The sequence below is a fragment of the Spinacia oleracea genome, chromosome 2 (genome assembly GCF_020520425.1).
Source record: "Spinacia oleracea cultivar Varoflay chromosome 2, BTI_SOV_V1, whole genome shotgun sequence".
Lineage (NCBI taxonomy): Eukaryota > Viridiplantae > Streptophyta > Magnoliopsida > Caryophyllales > Amaranthaceae > Spinacia > Spinacia oleracea.
This window is the reverse complement of record NC_079488.1, coordinates 106520754-106537278: the sequence shown is the minus strand read 5'-3', so window position 1 is coordinate 106537278 and position 16525 is coordinate 106520754. Positions and strand designations below refer to the sequence as shown.

Genomic DNA, 16525 nt, shown 5'->3' with positions numbered 1-16525 from the left:
AGGTGTCCCCAGTCCCCACAACGGGACTTCCCAGGAGAATAACAGAGTTACTACCGGGGTCCCATTTTAATGGACTCAACCCACAGCTTCGGACCCAGCTTCGGTATATTTCTCCAATTTTAGGTGTTCCACGCTTCCACTTTGCTCTCTCAATTATTTCCGCAACATTTTCTTTTTGTATTTCATTTTTTTAAAATAAAAAACTAATTCATTAATAAATAACCATACGACATCTACAAGAGAAATATAGATCTGACAAATACATAACAAATTGAATCAAATTAAGATTTCGTTCTTAACTATGGTCATTGAATAGATCTTGCATTATAAATGCATCTCGTACATAAAGCTCGAACAATCCACTTTATCCATCTGAATGTACTCGAAAATTTGATATTTGTTGCGATTCCGCAAAAAAAGTTTACCATCGAAATTCACTACGAGGAACGACAAACCAAACTTACTAGAACTAGACTCCACTACAACGAGACTAACTAACAATCACAAATCCGCTCATATGGTTAATATTTATTGAGTGTATTAAGAGGCAATGGGTGAACTAAATGAAAATAAGGGGTCATAAATAGTCCAATTTCTGAAGAAATGAGGCTATTATCGACCTACAAAGGGTCAATGGCCAAGAAATTAAACCTTAGCTAGAATTGGAGAAGAAGAAAGAGAAGAGGGTAGAGTGGTGCTGTATATTTCAAATTACAAACACGCCTACTTCATTTTTTTTTCCCAATTTCAAATAACATGGAAACGTAAAATTCTAATTTATCCTTTTTTTGTGTGCGAATGAGACACAAGGCAATATAAATTATAAACAGGGGATGGGGATTCGAAGCTGAGATTTATTATAAACAAGCCATTATTCTTAACCATTAGGTCAATACCTCCTTGAAAAACTATTAGCTAAGTGTGAATTGCTGTAAATTTGGCGACACGACCCATCTAATAAAAAAATACAGAGTATGTGTGTTTTCTCTTTAATCTTCATTTTTCCTACTTTTCATATTTTTAAGCAACCATACGCACATACAATTCTTCGATGATGCTAGCACTTCGTGACAACATTCAACCAACCACTGATATCACTATGTGCAACCTTTCGTGAACCTGCCATGGCAACCAAGGAAAAAATTGCTAGGAGACAAGACAATATATTATTGGGATATTCTGAGCACTTTGAAGACAAAATTTTGTACGTAGGGTCTTTGACATGGATTGTTGAATTTGGAAATCTTTGGGGCTTCCAAACCCCCGCTTATTTGAGGAAAGTTTGAGTCAGGTTATCAAACTAGGTCATTCATGATTAGCTCTATAATAATTATATACAAGTGAAATTTCGCATTTCGATCAAACCATCATCCATATTTTAGGTACGAGATAAACGCATTAACAAGACTATGTTATTTTTCAAATACGAAGTATGCATATTAAAAAAACATGAGTATAAACATAAACAATTTGTTAAAAACGCATGAATATTACATATTCCGTAGTTACTAAAAATACAATGTATTAAAACGTCACTTTATATTACCAAGGTAAAATATAATGTATTATGTTTATACAACATATGTGCAAATCCTCTTTTTAAAAAAAAAGAAAAAAAACATATATGCAAATTGTTCAGACGATTTTTATTTCAGACATTTTTATTTCAGAGCAAAGGATACTCCCGTAGTAAAATTACTAATCTACACGTAAAGAACAAAAACAAAAAATAAATAAATTTTGTTGACATGATGGTTCGGCAAAAGGCATTGTGGTATGGTAATCCGAACCTTCACAACGTCAAATTTCCCGCTATTCTTCAGTTTGTGTCAGAGGTTACTTAGCTAAGTTTCTAGAGAGAGAAATGTTTTTTTCTTCTTTTTTTGTTGAAATAGAAATGTTTTTATAAGGAGTCCATTGGTCTTTCTTGCTTGCAACATCTTTCTCTCTCTGTATTGCGAAACTTGCTCAAGCTTCTTCACTCTTTCTCTCTCTTTCTCTGTAATTTTAGCTTTCTGGGTATCCTATGAAATGGCAAAGTAAGCGAAATTAACCTTAACCCAGAATTCAAAATGAAGTCTTTAGATTGCTTTTTCTTCTTTTGAACTTGTTTAAAATTGAATTTCTGTTTTCAAATTTTCATGGGGTATGTGGAAACATTGGAGAATTTTGTGGGTTTTTCTTCTGGATTGATTTTGATTTTGATGCAGAAATGTCATGTTTTCACTCATTTTATGTGTTTTCGTCTGTTTCTAGGGTTTAGTCTGTAGCTCTAATGTGTACTTGATTTTTGGGGTTTTACCCCTTTAGAATACTTTCTGGGTTGATTTTGATGCATAATTCATGTTTTCTTATAAATTCAGAATGTATTGAACTATGAATTTTGGATGATATTGGAACAATGTAGGTTGGATTGATATTGGAATTCTACCAAACACATTGGAATTGAATGAATATAGAGGACAGATTTATCCCTATTCCAGGAGCTGGTACATTCACATTCTATGGTTCAGTGAATTCCAATTAAGAAATATGGAAATTTTGTACAAAAAGATTTTAATGTTCATGGGATTAATGATGGCAATGTTGAAATTTGCCAAAAATAATAATTTGTAGCAATGTACTATGTGCTAGTATGAATTCCTGAATAATTACCAAAAATGGAAATATTAATCTTGGTTGATGTGATAGCCAATAAATAAAATTAACTGAAGCAATAACCTGGTGATACTGATGTTTAGACATTCAACTCATTTTTTGTCTGATTGAATGTTTCAATTGTTATTGTGATTTTCCTGTTGTGCATTTTGACTAAGAGCTACATTATTGTGCAATGCTGCATTTTGTTTGATTGATGTTGTTTGCTATGCATACCTGATTTTCGTGTTTGTCCGGTTGAGTAAGTCTCTGATGTTGGTTTGTTGTCTGCAAATTGATGTTGCAGAACTTGGATTGTTGATTGTAAAGGAATTGCCAGTAAAGTAAGACATGCAAACTTATCTTCATCTGTGCAGATTAAAGACTGTGGAGCAAAGCGTGAATGTCCCAATTGCCATCATTGGATTGACAATAGCGATGTAAGACAAAGTTTCCACTTGCTGTTATAATTCTATCCATATCAGTAATTTGATTACAGTAACAAGATTCTAACCTGGTCATCTTCTTGACAAACCACATTTAGATGTATTGTGTCTAGTAATGGAGGTTAACTAGAGTTTATTACTGAACTGAAGTGTTTATGTGATTTGGTTCTGCACAGGTTTGTAATGAATGGCCTGGTCTTCCTGCTGGTGTAAAATTTGATCCTTCTGATTGTCAACTGCTGGAACATCTTGCAGCAAAATGTGATGCAGGAGAAGAAAAACCCCATGCATTCATTGATGAATTCATTCCAACACTTGACATGGATAAAGGGATTTGTTACACCCATCCTAAACATCTTCCAGGTTAGAAAGCATCCATCATACTTTGTATAGAAATCGACTTAGTTTTAGCTTCTGCATTATTATTGTAGTAAGAAAGACATTGACAGGACAAAGTGCTGTTTGTGTAAAAGACTATCAATTTGACCTTAACATTCACCAGAACTGTCCCTTAAAACAAAAGGAGAATGAGGTTTCTGTATAGAAAAGGTTTGATCGGCAACTTTTGTGTAAGACCGTCTTACCAGAAAGACCGCTTTGATTACTTAACTAATTGATTTTATTGCTTAACTAATTAGTTCTATTGTTTAACTAACTTGTTCTATTGCTTAAATTATATGACACCAATACGGTCTTTTGTGTAAGACGGCCTTATATAAAAGTTTAAAGCGTACTTAATTGGCTTGGTTTTGTCCTGCAGGAGCTACTAAAGACGGGTCTAGTTTTCATATTTTTCACAAAACTTCAAATGCATATGCTTCTGGGCAGAGAAAGCGGCGAAAGATTCATAATGAACCAAATGAGGAGAGTGTTCGTTGGCACAAGACTGGCAAGACTAAAGCTATATTTGACAATGGAGTTCAGAAGGGGTGTAAAAAGATTATGGTCCTCTACAGAAGCTCTCAGAAGGGATCTAAGCCTCTCAAGTCAGATTGGGTGATGCATCAGTACCATTTAGGGTATGAAGATGATGAAAAAGAAGGTGCTTTTGTTGTTTCAAAAATATTCTACCAAAAACCAAAACAACCTGAAACTGATGACAGTTGTGTAGCCACTGTGGAAGAGAACACTAATGCTGTGGCAACTTTGTATTGTCCGAAGACTCCGATGGTTCTTACACGCAATCCTCCTAGGGAAAATATGCTCATTGCTGCGGAGGTTAGTATGGAAGTTTACGTACTTTTATATAAGGTGGTTTTACACAAAATACCACCCTGTTGTCATATAATTTAAGCAATACTGAAACCAAATAGTTAAGCAATCAAAGTCGTCTTTTCAGTAAGGCGGTCTTACACAAAAGTTGTTGATCAAAGCTTCTCCTGAACTCGATAAGCTGCTCCCCTGTTGTTTATTGACACTAACTCACGTAAGTTCTTCTTCTGTATCAGGATGAAAAATGTACAAAGATAGAAACTTGTTTCCCTCAATCCAGCTCAGTGTATGAAGGAGATGTCAACAACCCTCCTGAACACCCGGCAGGGGAGTCTCAGGCTCAAGATCAGGATCCGGATCCGAACCTTAATGACATTGATGATCCATTGTTCTGTAACGAGATATTTAGTTCTTGTGCTCCACTTGATGACAGCATTAGCCTAAATGACTTGAATGGATATATTGGATATTATGATAATCTTGATAACATACATCTTGATTCCCTTCCTGAATTTACACTTGCAGTAAGTTTCCTGATTCATCCTACTGCATTATGATTTATGCCTGATTTTCAACTCTGATATGAGATTTTAATTTACAAATTGTTACTGCAGGATTTACAGTTTGGTTCTCAAGATAGCACACTTGGTTGGTAGTATCAAATTGGAATGGGATTCCCAAATTTTGTGAGGATGCCTTGAGGGGACACCATATGGGATTTCAGTCCAATGTTTGGATTTACCAAATCATATTCGATCTTTTGAGGCACCAATACAAGATTTTAGACGGTGCCATATATGACTAAAAGACTGCTGAAGTATATGGCTGCACCCCCTTTTATTCTTGTGTTTATGCCTCAAATATGTCAAGCAACAGGAAAAAAAAACGTTTCATTTCTTTCTGCCTGTATGTTGATTATGTATCCTAACTTGTGAACAAGATTGTTATGCTGTTAACTTATTGTAAATACATATTCCATGCTTTCATGACTGTATAGTGTACATATTTTATGGACTATGAACGCTCTAAACCATCTCCCCTCTCTCTTAATAACCAAACCCCAAACCTTTGTTCTCTTCTGCTTGCCGGCGGCCTGACTCTGTCTCTCAAATCGGGTCGTCGGCGAGCATGTGTAACAGTATAAGTCATATGATTTAGCTTGGTATCACTGTCAGTTTTCAGTTTTTGGTTTTTTGGTTTTATAAGTCATATGATTTAGCTTGGTGGTTTTCATATTTTGGTTTTTAGTTTTGTAAAAAATAGAAATCTGGAAACAAAAAACGATACCGAACGAGTGGGTTTCAATTTTTGGGTGGTCGAAGTAGGGCAGTCGAATCCCTCTTCAGTCCCTTTGCTAAATCGTCGTCTTGCTTTTGTGGGAGAATCATCTTGTTGTGGTTCAAAGTGGGGAGGAACTTCTCAGATCCGATTGCAATAACATTGCCGTACACTATTTTCAAAGCTTTCCTGAAAGTCGTTGTTGATAATCTTATTGGTAAAGGTTTGGGGTAAGAGTTTCTAATTTGGGGTAGGACCAGTTTAGAAGATGGTTAATTTTTTGAATTTTAATAACAAAGCTAATGGAATCGCCGTCATCTCGTAACGTTGGATTACGCCAATCTTAGTGGTAAAGATTTTGGTTAGGGTGTCTGTTTTTGGTATTAATTAGTTATTTTCGGAGGATCTTAGGCTCTGTCACCATTGGTTTATAGCTTGCTTCAGGTTTCTTTCCCTACGATGTTGGCTTGGTGGTTAGTGCCAATGCTTAGTTTTCTTAGTTTTCAAGTCGTTGTCAGTTTGTGGTTCTAGTTTCGTAGTCGTGTTTTTGCAATTTAGGATAGTAAAGCCTTTTTAGTTCCTTGCGGTTATCTGGTTGGTTAATAGTTAGTTGTCCGTGGTGAGTTTGTTCAAGGTTGAGGAATGCAGGAGGATCTAGTTTTGGGTTCAGGGGATGCCCTTCCACTGGCTGGCGCAACCAAAGAGCCAGTCAACATAGTTTGCTGTGGTCTTGGTTCTATTATGAAAGAAGAAGGTTTTAGGAGTGTTAGTGGAAGGATCGTTTGGTGGTTGTGAGTATTGGTTGTCCTGTTAGGTTTGTGAGGAGTTGTACTCTCCTTACGTTCAAAATTTCATATCTAAAGACAGATCTCCAAATTCAAATTTCAGAGCTTGAGTCTCTCTTGATCAAATAGGAGCAGACTCGAAGTATCCATTCAAAAGGATATTGAGTCCCGTTTGTTGGCGCGTTTAGGTTCTGACCTTATGCTCACAAGGTCGTATCAATCGTCTCGTGATGTTTTTGGTCCTTTCGTTTCTTTCTTCGTCTTTTAAGTTGTCCAAGTTTAAACGACCTCTCCTTACTGCTCATTGCCCTGCCTCAATCCAAGTGGAGAAGGGAATGAGAGTGCAAGACGACGTCAACAGTCAAGGGTAGACAAACAAGGTGGCAACTATCTTCGTAGTTTTTAATTTTTCTTGCAGATGATGTCTAAGAGAGTAAGAGCTTGTAGAACTTATATAAACAAGTTTGGATGTGTAAGGGTATTTAATGACCATCAAAGTTTAGGATGAAGGAATAACATTTTACATTATGAGCTCACATTTCTAAACTCAAACATTCATAGTAGTGGATTTGCTAGCCTTGTTAGGGCGCGAGAGTTTCTAAACGTCAACCGACTTGTGACCAAATTGAACACAAGTCACTCAATACAAATCTTTTCAAGTAAAATCAAGTATGTAAGTACCAATAACACAAGTGGCTTATTGGTACTAATTAGTACCACATTGGTATACCCAAAACACACTAATTCAGTATACCAAATTAATCAGTACTAATACGAGTCACTTGCGACAATTTTACACACAAGCCACTTTTGACATGAACTCCTCATGCTAGCCTTGCTTATTTTGAGCAGGACAGATTTTGGTCATTGGTGCTACCACTGTTTCTAACTGTAGTGAAAACGAAGAACACTCTCTCTTTGAATCGATATGCCTTTAGAGCAAAGCTAATGGTTGCTCTCTTAATTTTGGCCATTAATTTTATTTTTTTATTTTTTTTATTTATCGAGATCTCTCTTTCACCATACTCGTGACCAGCTCTCATGCACATTTATAACCATAACCTTCAACGATTACCTATTTTTACCTTACCCATTAGGGCCATTACTTATGGCCATGTACAAATTAAATCGAGCTTTGGTGATGATCTATAGGGATTGTTTAGAAGGTGTGTGTTAGGGTTGAAGTGGGTAGGAGAGTTCTTTGTATGTAGGTCATATATGAACCTATACCCTATAGTATGTAAAATAATAATGTACGTAGTACCTGATAGATAGGAATTATAAATCCCAAAGTAAAAGTAAAACTTTGTTGTTTCTTACTCTATACATACAAAAACAAATATAAAAACAATACATACTTTTAATATGCATGCTTATATAGCATATCCTAATAAAGATCATCTAATCTAATACAAGTAAACCATGTCATCATATCTAATTTCCTTATTTTAAAATTTTGTTTAGAGATTTCGGTTAGTATGACATTTTCTATTAATTTGACACACATATTTCATGGACACATTATCATACCAGTGGTTGACTAATTGCATTTAAATTTCTTAACAAATTTACCCCCAAATTTGGAAAGAAAAATCAAGCTCATATCATCATTTCCTCACCATGAGTCCATGACCAAGTTAAAAACAAAGTTTGGAAGAAATTTGATTTTTAAAGAATTTAAAATCCCCAAAAAAATATCTTATTCTCTGAAAAGCAATCAACAAATCACAATTCACACAAATACTTCGCTAAAAAACTCAACTTCCACGCTCTACGGCCTACGCTATCCATCTCTCTCTTCTCAGTATGCGATCTTCTGCTTCTTTTTACCACTTTAATTTTCATTCTTTTTCTACTGTTTTCCCAATCTAATACTTTTAGAAACGGGGGAAACTAATCAAATCAAATCAAACCCAGTATTAAGTTGTATCCACAAAAAAAAAAAACAGTGAAGAAAGACTAGTTCTTTACTTCTTTCTGAGTAATTCGAGATATGGGGTTGTTTTTTAATCACTGATTTCAAAAGGGTATTTGAAAAAAGTAAAACCCAGAACTAGAAAAAAACGATGGATTTTGGCGCAGGAACTTCACGATGCCGTATGGTGGGAGATTATATTATCGGGCCGAAAATCGGGTCGGGTTCATTTGCAGTTGTATGGAAGTCAAAGCATCGTCATCTGGGTACTGAATTTGCAATCAAAGAGATTGATAAGAAGCATTTTAATGATAATTTGAGGAAAGAGATTTCTATTCTTAGAAATATCACTCATCCCAATATTATTCGCCTTTTTGAAGCCATTGAGGTTCGTTGTTTTCTTCATATTTAATTTCATAAATTAAGTTTGATTTTCTGGGTTTGTTTTAAAATTTATTTTTGATCGGTTTTTGTAGACGGAGGAAAGGATATTCTTGGTGTTGGAGTACTGTGAAGGAGGTGACCTTGGAGCTTACATTCACAGGCATGGTAGAGTTTCTGAAGATGTTGCTAGGCACTTCATCAAGCACCTGGGTATAATTTTCTACATTATTTTTTGTTTATTTATTTATATTTTTATTTATTGAACTTCGAATGTTGCCATTATTTGTGAACTTGTGATCATTATTGAGTTTGGTACTAGTTTTAGTATGTGGGTCAATTTATGCTTTTACATGAATTTGAGTTTTGTTACGCTATATCTCATCAACTTTGTGGGAATTCTGATGATTTTTGGGCGTGGAGTTTGGGTTGGAATATGTAGTTAATATAGAAGATAACTCCAAGATCGAAACTTTGATTTTTGTTTCCTTAAAGGTACCCATATAACTCATCAAAATCGACCTATTTCCTTAAAGGTTACCCATATATACTGCATGTGCGTTTGCATTCAAGATCGATTTGTGGTTTTGATTTTTGTCTATGATCCTGTGTACATTGAACTGAATTAAGTTGATTTCAAGTGCTAAGGTAAATGTTTTATTTCCTCTCATTACACAATTTTGGTTGCCTGTTCAGCTGCAGGATTGCAAGTGCTTCGTGATAACAATCTTATTCATAGAGATTTAAAACCCCAGGTATTATATGCTTAGGATATCAATTCTTAAATTTCAGTTATTTTCATGTAACAATATCGAACAACATAATGGATTTCCCTAATTTATAAGTTTTTTCTAATAATTTTTCCTTTTGTTGTTTTAAGCCCTTAGTGTTCTGAATCTTCTGATGCTCTTTTTTTTTGAACTTACAGAACCTACTGTTGTCTGGTAGGGAGGTAACTCCATTGCTGAAGATAGGTGACTTTGGCTTTGCTAGGTAGGATGTTTGTGATGACCTACTTAGCTTTTGGAAGCATTAATTGCATCTCCTTTTTCTCAATGAAAGACTATGTTGGTGGTAGGAGACTTTGATGTGTTCTTCTCTTTCTTCACATGTTTATGTATGACTTGTTTACTTTTATTTATACTGCACTGTCACAAAAATTGTATTACGTAGAACCATTGTCCATTACCATTAGTGCTCTTTTGAAGAAATGATCCTTTTTACTTTCTTGACGATTATTCCATGCAATCGTAAGGTCTGTGACTGGCTGCATCTCTTTATTTTTATTTTTGTGAGGGTGGTTGGGTGGGGGGGGGGGGTTCGTCTGCTAAATTCCTCTTATCAGTGCCTTTAAATGATTTTTGCGGGTTGTATTCTTTGCAGAATATTGTTGCTGAAGGTTCGTAGAAAATATGAGAACATGGTTGATATCTTTCTTTCTCAAGTTAGTGGGGCCCTTAACCTGTAACTGGCTTGCTTTATCCACATCCTTACCCACTTTATCAGGATCCAAGATGTGGTTCCGGGCAAAAACACAAAAAAATAAATGACAAATCTTGACGGTGCTAATGTAAGACTGTAACTAGGCAGAATGAATGTGTAGAAATGAAAACGTTCTTATTTTCTGATGATAGTAATGGGACACTCGTGGCTTGTGATGTTGTATCTGGGTGCCTTGTTCGGTACATTGTTTCCAGAACTACTAATTTCAAAGAAGTGTTTATCTTGTAGATATTTGACTGCTCAAGGCTTGGCTGATACACTTTGTGGTTCACCACTATATATGGCTCCTGAGATAATTCAGAACCAGAAATATGATGCAAAAGTATGCAAGTGAATCTAATGCCCTTAAGTTACTGGATTCCTTGGTGTTTTTCTAACTTACATTATATAATCTGGTATTTCCAGGCTGACTTATGGAGTGTTGGAGCAATATGTTATCAGCTGGTGATTGGGAAACCTCCATTTGATGGCAATAGTCAGTTGCAGGTATTATTTCATTACTGCAATGCATATTCCATAACATTAATTGTTAACTTGGGGCTGTAATTTATTTGAGTCTGAAATTTTCTGTTGTGTACAGCTTTTCCAGAATATTTTGAGATCCACAGAGTTGCGATTCCCTGAGGGAGCTCTGCAGGTTCTGCATCCTGACTATGTGGAGTTCTGCAGAAGCCTTCTGCGTCGAAATCCAGGTATCTTTCTGCGGACCTAATTGGTTTTTCTTCTTCTGTGTTTGCATGATTTTGGTTCAGTACAGAACACTTTCTGTATATAAGAAACAGGAATAATCACAGAAAAGAAATAACGAGAAGTATTTTTGTGTTATCCCAATGCAATATGAAAGTTAGTGTGGAATTTGCCAACCCGAAGTGAAAATGTTCTTAATGGATGTTTTGTTAATTTGTCGTTTAGAAGTGTATCTCTAGGTGTTGTGAAGAGGAGATATGAACATTGGCCCTTGGTATGGGGTCTTCTCTGCTTTGTCCTTTATGTTGTTTGGTAGTGGACACTGCAGAAACAAGAGCACCTCATTTGTGTTCACGGATAAATATAGGGGTACGGAGTGCCTGCAGGATGAATGAGATTATTTTTGTGGACTGCTTACTGAGAGACAAAGAAGTTGGTTATTAGAATTTTTCTGAGGCTGAAAATTTACTGAAAACTCGTAATCTAAAATTGTTTGCTTGTGGTACACTAGTAGTAACTTCAGCTGAGGTAGGATCCTTACTTGATAGGAGTGTTGTTGTCTTCTTTCCTTGAAAACATAATGGTATATTAAAGAAAAGTTTTCTTTTTGTTGCTCCAAAATCTATTAGAAGAAATCAGGCACTCCCTTCATTGACCAGTCTTGAATTTAACACCTACATTGCTTATGTCTACTTTCCTTCTCCTTGTTTTGGCTTTTTTGACATGATCTGTTGGAGTAACTGGATGACTTGACATGAATCTTTAACATTATATCATTCGTTTTAAGGTGGTAATGATCTGCGAGTTTTAGATGTGGCTTGATCCTAGTATCCTACACCTTGGATTTTTTCCTATGTTTCTCAAATACTTTACGGGTACATATCCAAGTGTTAAAGGCTCAAATTTTGGGACACCGGGACACGCTATTTTTGAAACATATTCCTTATTATAGAAGACTTTTTGCATGTGCTTTTCACTTTCATACCCTCTCACACACGCATTTCAGGTTAGCTTGTTTTTTTGTTCTTGTGTTATTCTTATACTGGAGTACTGGACCCATTTTTTAGCATATATTGCATACTTTCTCTTCTTTTACCTCCCTTATCGCTAATTCTATGAATATGTGGTTGAAGATAATCAAACTGGCGTAAGGATTTCATACCTTTGTCAAAGTGTTAAGTGTCCAACACAGACACATTTAACGAAATGAACAGTAGAAGTAAGTCAAGTAACACTCGCGCTTTTTCCTTTGTTTAAGTTGCATGTCAAATCACAACCTGGTGAAAGACGGTAGGATAAGCAATATATGCGGACAGTCACCCCGTTTTTGTTAGTGGTTTGAAATGATATTAGTGGGCTTGACATGCATGTTCCACTCTAGATATTGAACTTACAATTTCTTATTAGCAGCAAGCTAAACAATCATCTGATTCTGGAATACCTACTGATCCGAAGATAGGCTCTTCTTGTCATTGATATCACTATCTAATCTAATGATAAAATTTAGGTTTCATCAGTGTGAAATACTCACTGTACTGGTAGGGACTAATGTCTGTATGTGTTGGAAATGCCTCCTTGTAATGTTTTCAGTTATCGTACACTTGAAGTAGATGTGGTGCAAATATGAATTGTTTCTTCTTCTTTCTCTTCTTTTCGCTCTTTTTTATTTGATTTGCAAAGTTAGATTTTGTTTATGGGGACCGTAAGAGTGGGGAGATTTGAGGAGGAAATAGTACTTATAGTTAGCCCTTTTGGCTTGTGCTTGCAGTTGAACGGCTTACATTTGAGGAGTTCTTTAATCACAAATTCCTGATGGATCCCAGGTAATTTTCCTGATTGTGAAGCTATAGCCCCCTAACTCTAATTACTCTTTTCTTTTAGAGTTTAATTAATGTTGATTGTATTATCGAACTACTACGTCTCAGTACTAATCCTGCTGAGACAGGGTCTGGCTAAGTTCTTATGCAGCCTTACCTGTACTAGTTGAAAATTATTCGAGAGGCTGTTTAATGTTAACCATCTGTTTCAGTTAAAAGTGGCTGCTTCCTGTCAAATTCAGATTCAAAATAAGCTGCTAGTTTCTTTTCATTGGATAATGAAATATGTAATCTTCTTATCATATGTAGGGTTGAAGTCGATGCGGAATTCTCTTCTCAGATTTCTCGAGTCAAATCTCTGGTTCTAACTGATGACCATGGTCCCCTATTCGATCATGACGATAAAATAGCGCCCAAAGAGAGTGTAAAACGTAGGGTTGAAGTCGATGCGGAATTCTCTTCTCAAATTTCTCGAGTCAAATCTCTGGTTCTAACTGATGACCATGGTCCCCTATTCGATCATGACGATAAAATAGCGCCCGAAGAGAGTGTAAAACGGAGTTCTGTAAATGATGAGAAAAGGGAATTTGAGAAGGATCATCGTAACACATCCGGTGGTAGAAGTGTCGATGGAGTTATGCCAGATATTCTTACTGACAAAACTAGGCACTCCGATGAGGATGGCCCACAGTCATTGAGTCAAACTCGAGGTCAGTTTATAAAGATTCCTCAGTTTACTTCCCTTGATTTCAGTTAGTTGACTATCTTGCTTTTTCTGTCCAGTTGCTTGTTCATTGGATTCCATCGAAGGAGAATATGTCCTTGTTCATTCTAATTTTGCTTCAATGGAAATCCTCACCTCTTCTTTGGGAACTTCTCTGAAAAAATGTTCAGCTACGAAAGCTTGCGAATTAGCACCAAAGAATATTGACAAGCAATTGCCTACCATGCCAGAGATGAATGAACTGGCTCCCAGACTTGTTAGTGGCTCCGATAGTGTTTTACAGAGTGAAGAACAAGATCTACCCATACTGCATCCTTCAACGAGGTTGCAACTTATAAACCAATATGTGGGTGTTCTTTCAGATCTTGCACAAGAGAAGGTGAGCTTCAGCCTTCAGGTTGTTCATAACTTAGTAGTTTTCTTTTCTTTGTGGTGTTTAATCTGCACTGAAGTCACAGTAAGTGGATATTGGTGCCTTGATGGGTTATTGTTGTGGACATGTTTATTCTGATTAAGTGGCATTACAAATTACGGATTCTGTAACATAACCATAAAAGAGAGCAAGTTTGTGACAGATTCATTTGTGATTCTAGAATGTAGCTGATTATGTGAAGCCACTTGTCGCAGTTTAATGCAGGCTTCTTTCTGGAATCATTTTCAGCTGAATTGGTAGTTTTGGCTCTATGGAAGAAGGCGTTACGAATTTGCAACTCATGGCTGTTAGAAAGTGGTCTACCTGAGAGCTCTTCAGCAAATGAATTCGGCGAGGGAGCTGCAAGTTCTTCCTCTCAATTAAAAAACACCACAGACTTCACGAACCCTTCATCTGTGTCTGCCTGGGCTGAGCAAGGCTTTCTTAATGCATATGATGGAACTGAGAAGTTGTCCAAGTATCTGCAAGATGTGGATGGTAAGATAGCTAAGATCTTGTAGTGTTCTACTCACATATTTAAGGCAATGTTCTGTTATCTCGACTTGTTTTGACTTATTTCAGAAAAAATAAGTTCAGATAAGTTCAGTTAAGATAAGAAGTTTATTTACTACATTTTCACCCACAAATAAGTTCATTTAATACAAGATAAGTTTTTTTTTTCCAGATAAAACAAGTTCAGATAAGTTCAAATAATATAAGTTCACACAAAATAAGTCGAACAGAACGGACTATTTCCATTTCAGCATCAATGTTTCCATTAACAATGTTAACCCCCATTGCCGTATGTGTGTGTGTCAGGTGCTGCTGAGATGCCTGATGCAATGGAGATTATATTTCAGACTGCAATTGCTGCTGGAAAAGATGGAGCTGTAAGCAAACAAATTCTACAGATAGTTAATTTGTAACCCCTCTTCCATTATTGTTACTAATGATGGGGTGAATGCTTGTTTCTCTTTCTCATTAATTTCAGGCGGACGAGTTTGTTGGGAATCGAGATAGCGCTTCAATGATGTACTCCAAAGCTCTGATGTTGTTCTCATTCATTGTCACAGAAGCTCCATCTTTGTCGCTGAATCCTCCATTTTTTTTAGCTCCGGAAAGTAAGCAACAAATCCTTAAATATATTAAGAGCTTAGAATATCATTTGAGTCATTCCCAGACTTCTGTGAAGCAGCTGCCAGACTTTGGTATTAAGTAAGTACAAAAGAAACTGTACAGAGTTTTCTAGAATAACATTTGGGTGGCTGACTACTGACATGATTCCCCATACCCGGTGGAGTCGTAAGAAAGTTCGGTAATACTTACACAAGAGATGACAAATTTTTGCTATGATATCTTGATATAGAATTTTAGTACAGACTTCTTTGTAAACAGAGTAAATTCTAGGTTATAACATGTATATATGACTGTCTATTCTTTCTGGAATGTAAATATCAGCAGCATTATTATGTGACTTGTATTGGTGTTTAACGCCTCTATATGTTACCTGCACTGTGATCGAGTGACAAGAACAAAAAAAACTTAATATTTATATACAGAGTACTATTTTTAGTAGCTTAGTTAGTTGGTCATGGTCAAACTCCTGAGGCAGTGGTAATAAACTGGTACACAAGATGTAAAGATCTCGAATCAAATCCTGTTTACATCATTGCCTTTCGTGACACTCTCTACAACCTTAAAAATGTATTACTTGTGCTACATAATGATTTAATTTAGAATACCGGGCACATAATGATTTAATTTAGAATACCGGGGCAATCGGGCTACTGAAGCAGCAGTGCAGAGAATACCAGGGCAATTGGGCCACTGAAGCAGCAGTTCAGATATTTGCACACTCATGAGAAACCCTGAACAGGTTTATTGCCCCTTTTTTTGAAGAACGGGTAAAGTTTGGACTATTTTTTACAAATTTTCCTTTATCTTATCATTTTCAACATGCAAAGTAGTTTTTATATAATTTAATTCTTATTTTTTTTTAGCTTTCTAAATTTATAGAAATCCCGTGCATTAGCACGAGCACGAACTAGTTTAGATTGAATCATGAACAACCCCGTAAAAAACAGTTGGGCAACACAAAGATTATGAAAAATACCATTTACTGTATGAATTTTAATGATTTTATTTTTTAATAATAAAATAAAAACTGGAAATAAAAAAAATCATGCGTCCTAAATTTTATTTTTAGTAAATTAAAAATGAGTTTTTTTTTTTGTTGGTGAGGGGAAGTTAAATTAATGACCTTTTGGGATCATTATTATATAGAGCTGCATAAAATTAAAATTAAAACACAAGACACACTAGAAATGTTGGAGCGATTTTCTTCAATATTGCATAAAGATCCAATAATTTTCAAAATACGTTACTTTCTGAGTTAATTCCCACCATACCGTCCACATCAGCAAAATAAAACCGGTCTATCTTTTTTATAAAATTTACAGTAACGACGGTTTACAGGCTAAATCGCTACCTAAAACAGCGATTTATGTATTTAATGAACCTCTATTTCAGATAGCGGTTTAAATAGTGGAGCGCTAAAAGCCGCCCGACATTACTCAAAACCGCCCCACTATTTTACTTTAATATCCTTATATAATGAAACTTTTCTCCCAAATTAATTACCCCATCTATCTTGAAGAGAGAAAGTATCTTCATCCAAACCACCATCATACACCCATAAAAAAAATTATTTAAACCAAGCAATTTTATT

The 16525-nt window shown here is 35.8% G+C and overlaps 2 protein-coding genes across 2 annotated transcripts; both read left to right on the top strand.

Annotated features, from left to right (window-relative positions):
* The first annotated feature begins 1858 nt into the window (after positions 1–1858).
* LOC110784914 (SUPPRESSOR OF GAMMA RESPONSE 1) lies at positions 1859–5285 on the top strand. The gene is made up of 6 exons (XM_021989362.2): positions 1859–2039; positions 2945–3077; positions 3260–3446; positions 3844–4301; positions 4532–4819; positions 4910–5285. The coding sequence occupies exons 1-6, from the start codon at positions 2032–2034 to the stop codon at positions 4949–4951; spliced, it is 1116 nt and encodes a 371-aa protein (XP_021845054.1). The 5' UTR covers positions 1859–2031; the 3' UTR covers positions 4952–5285.
* Positions 5286–7993: 2708 nt separating this feature from the next.
* On the top strand, positions 7994–15372 carry LOC110785825 (serine/threonine-protein kinase ATG1a). Its single transcript, XM_021990338.2, has 13 exons — positions 7994–8661; positions 8750–8867; positions 9351–9409; positions 9583–9647; positions 10386–10479; positions 10563–10643; positions 10738–10849; positions 12613–12667; positions 12971–13371; positions 13445–13764; positions 14013–14295; positions 14617–14687; positions 14789–15372. The coding sequence occupies exons 1-13, from the start codon at positions 8425–8427 to the stop codon at positions 15014–15016; spliced, it is 2124 nt and encodes a 707-aa protein (XP_021846030.1). The 5' UTR covers positions 7994–8424; the 3' UTR covers positions 15017–15372.
* The last annotated feature ends 1153 nt before the right edge of the window (positions 15373–16525 follow it).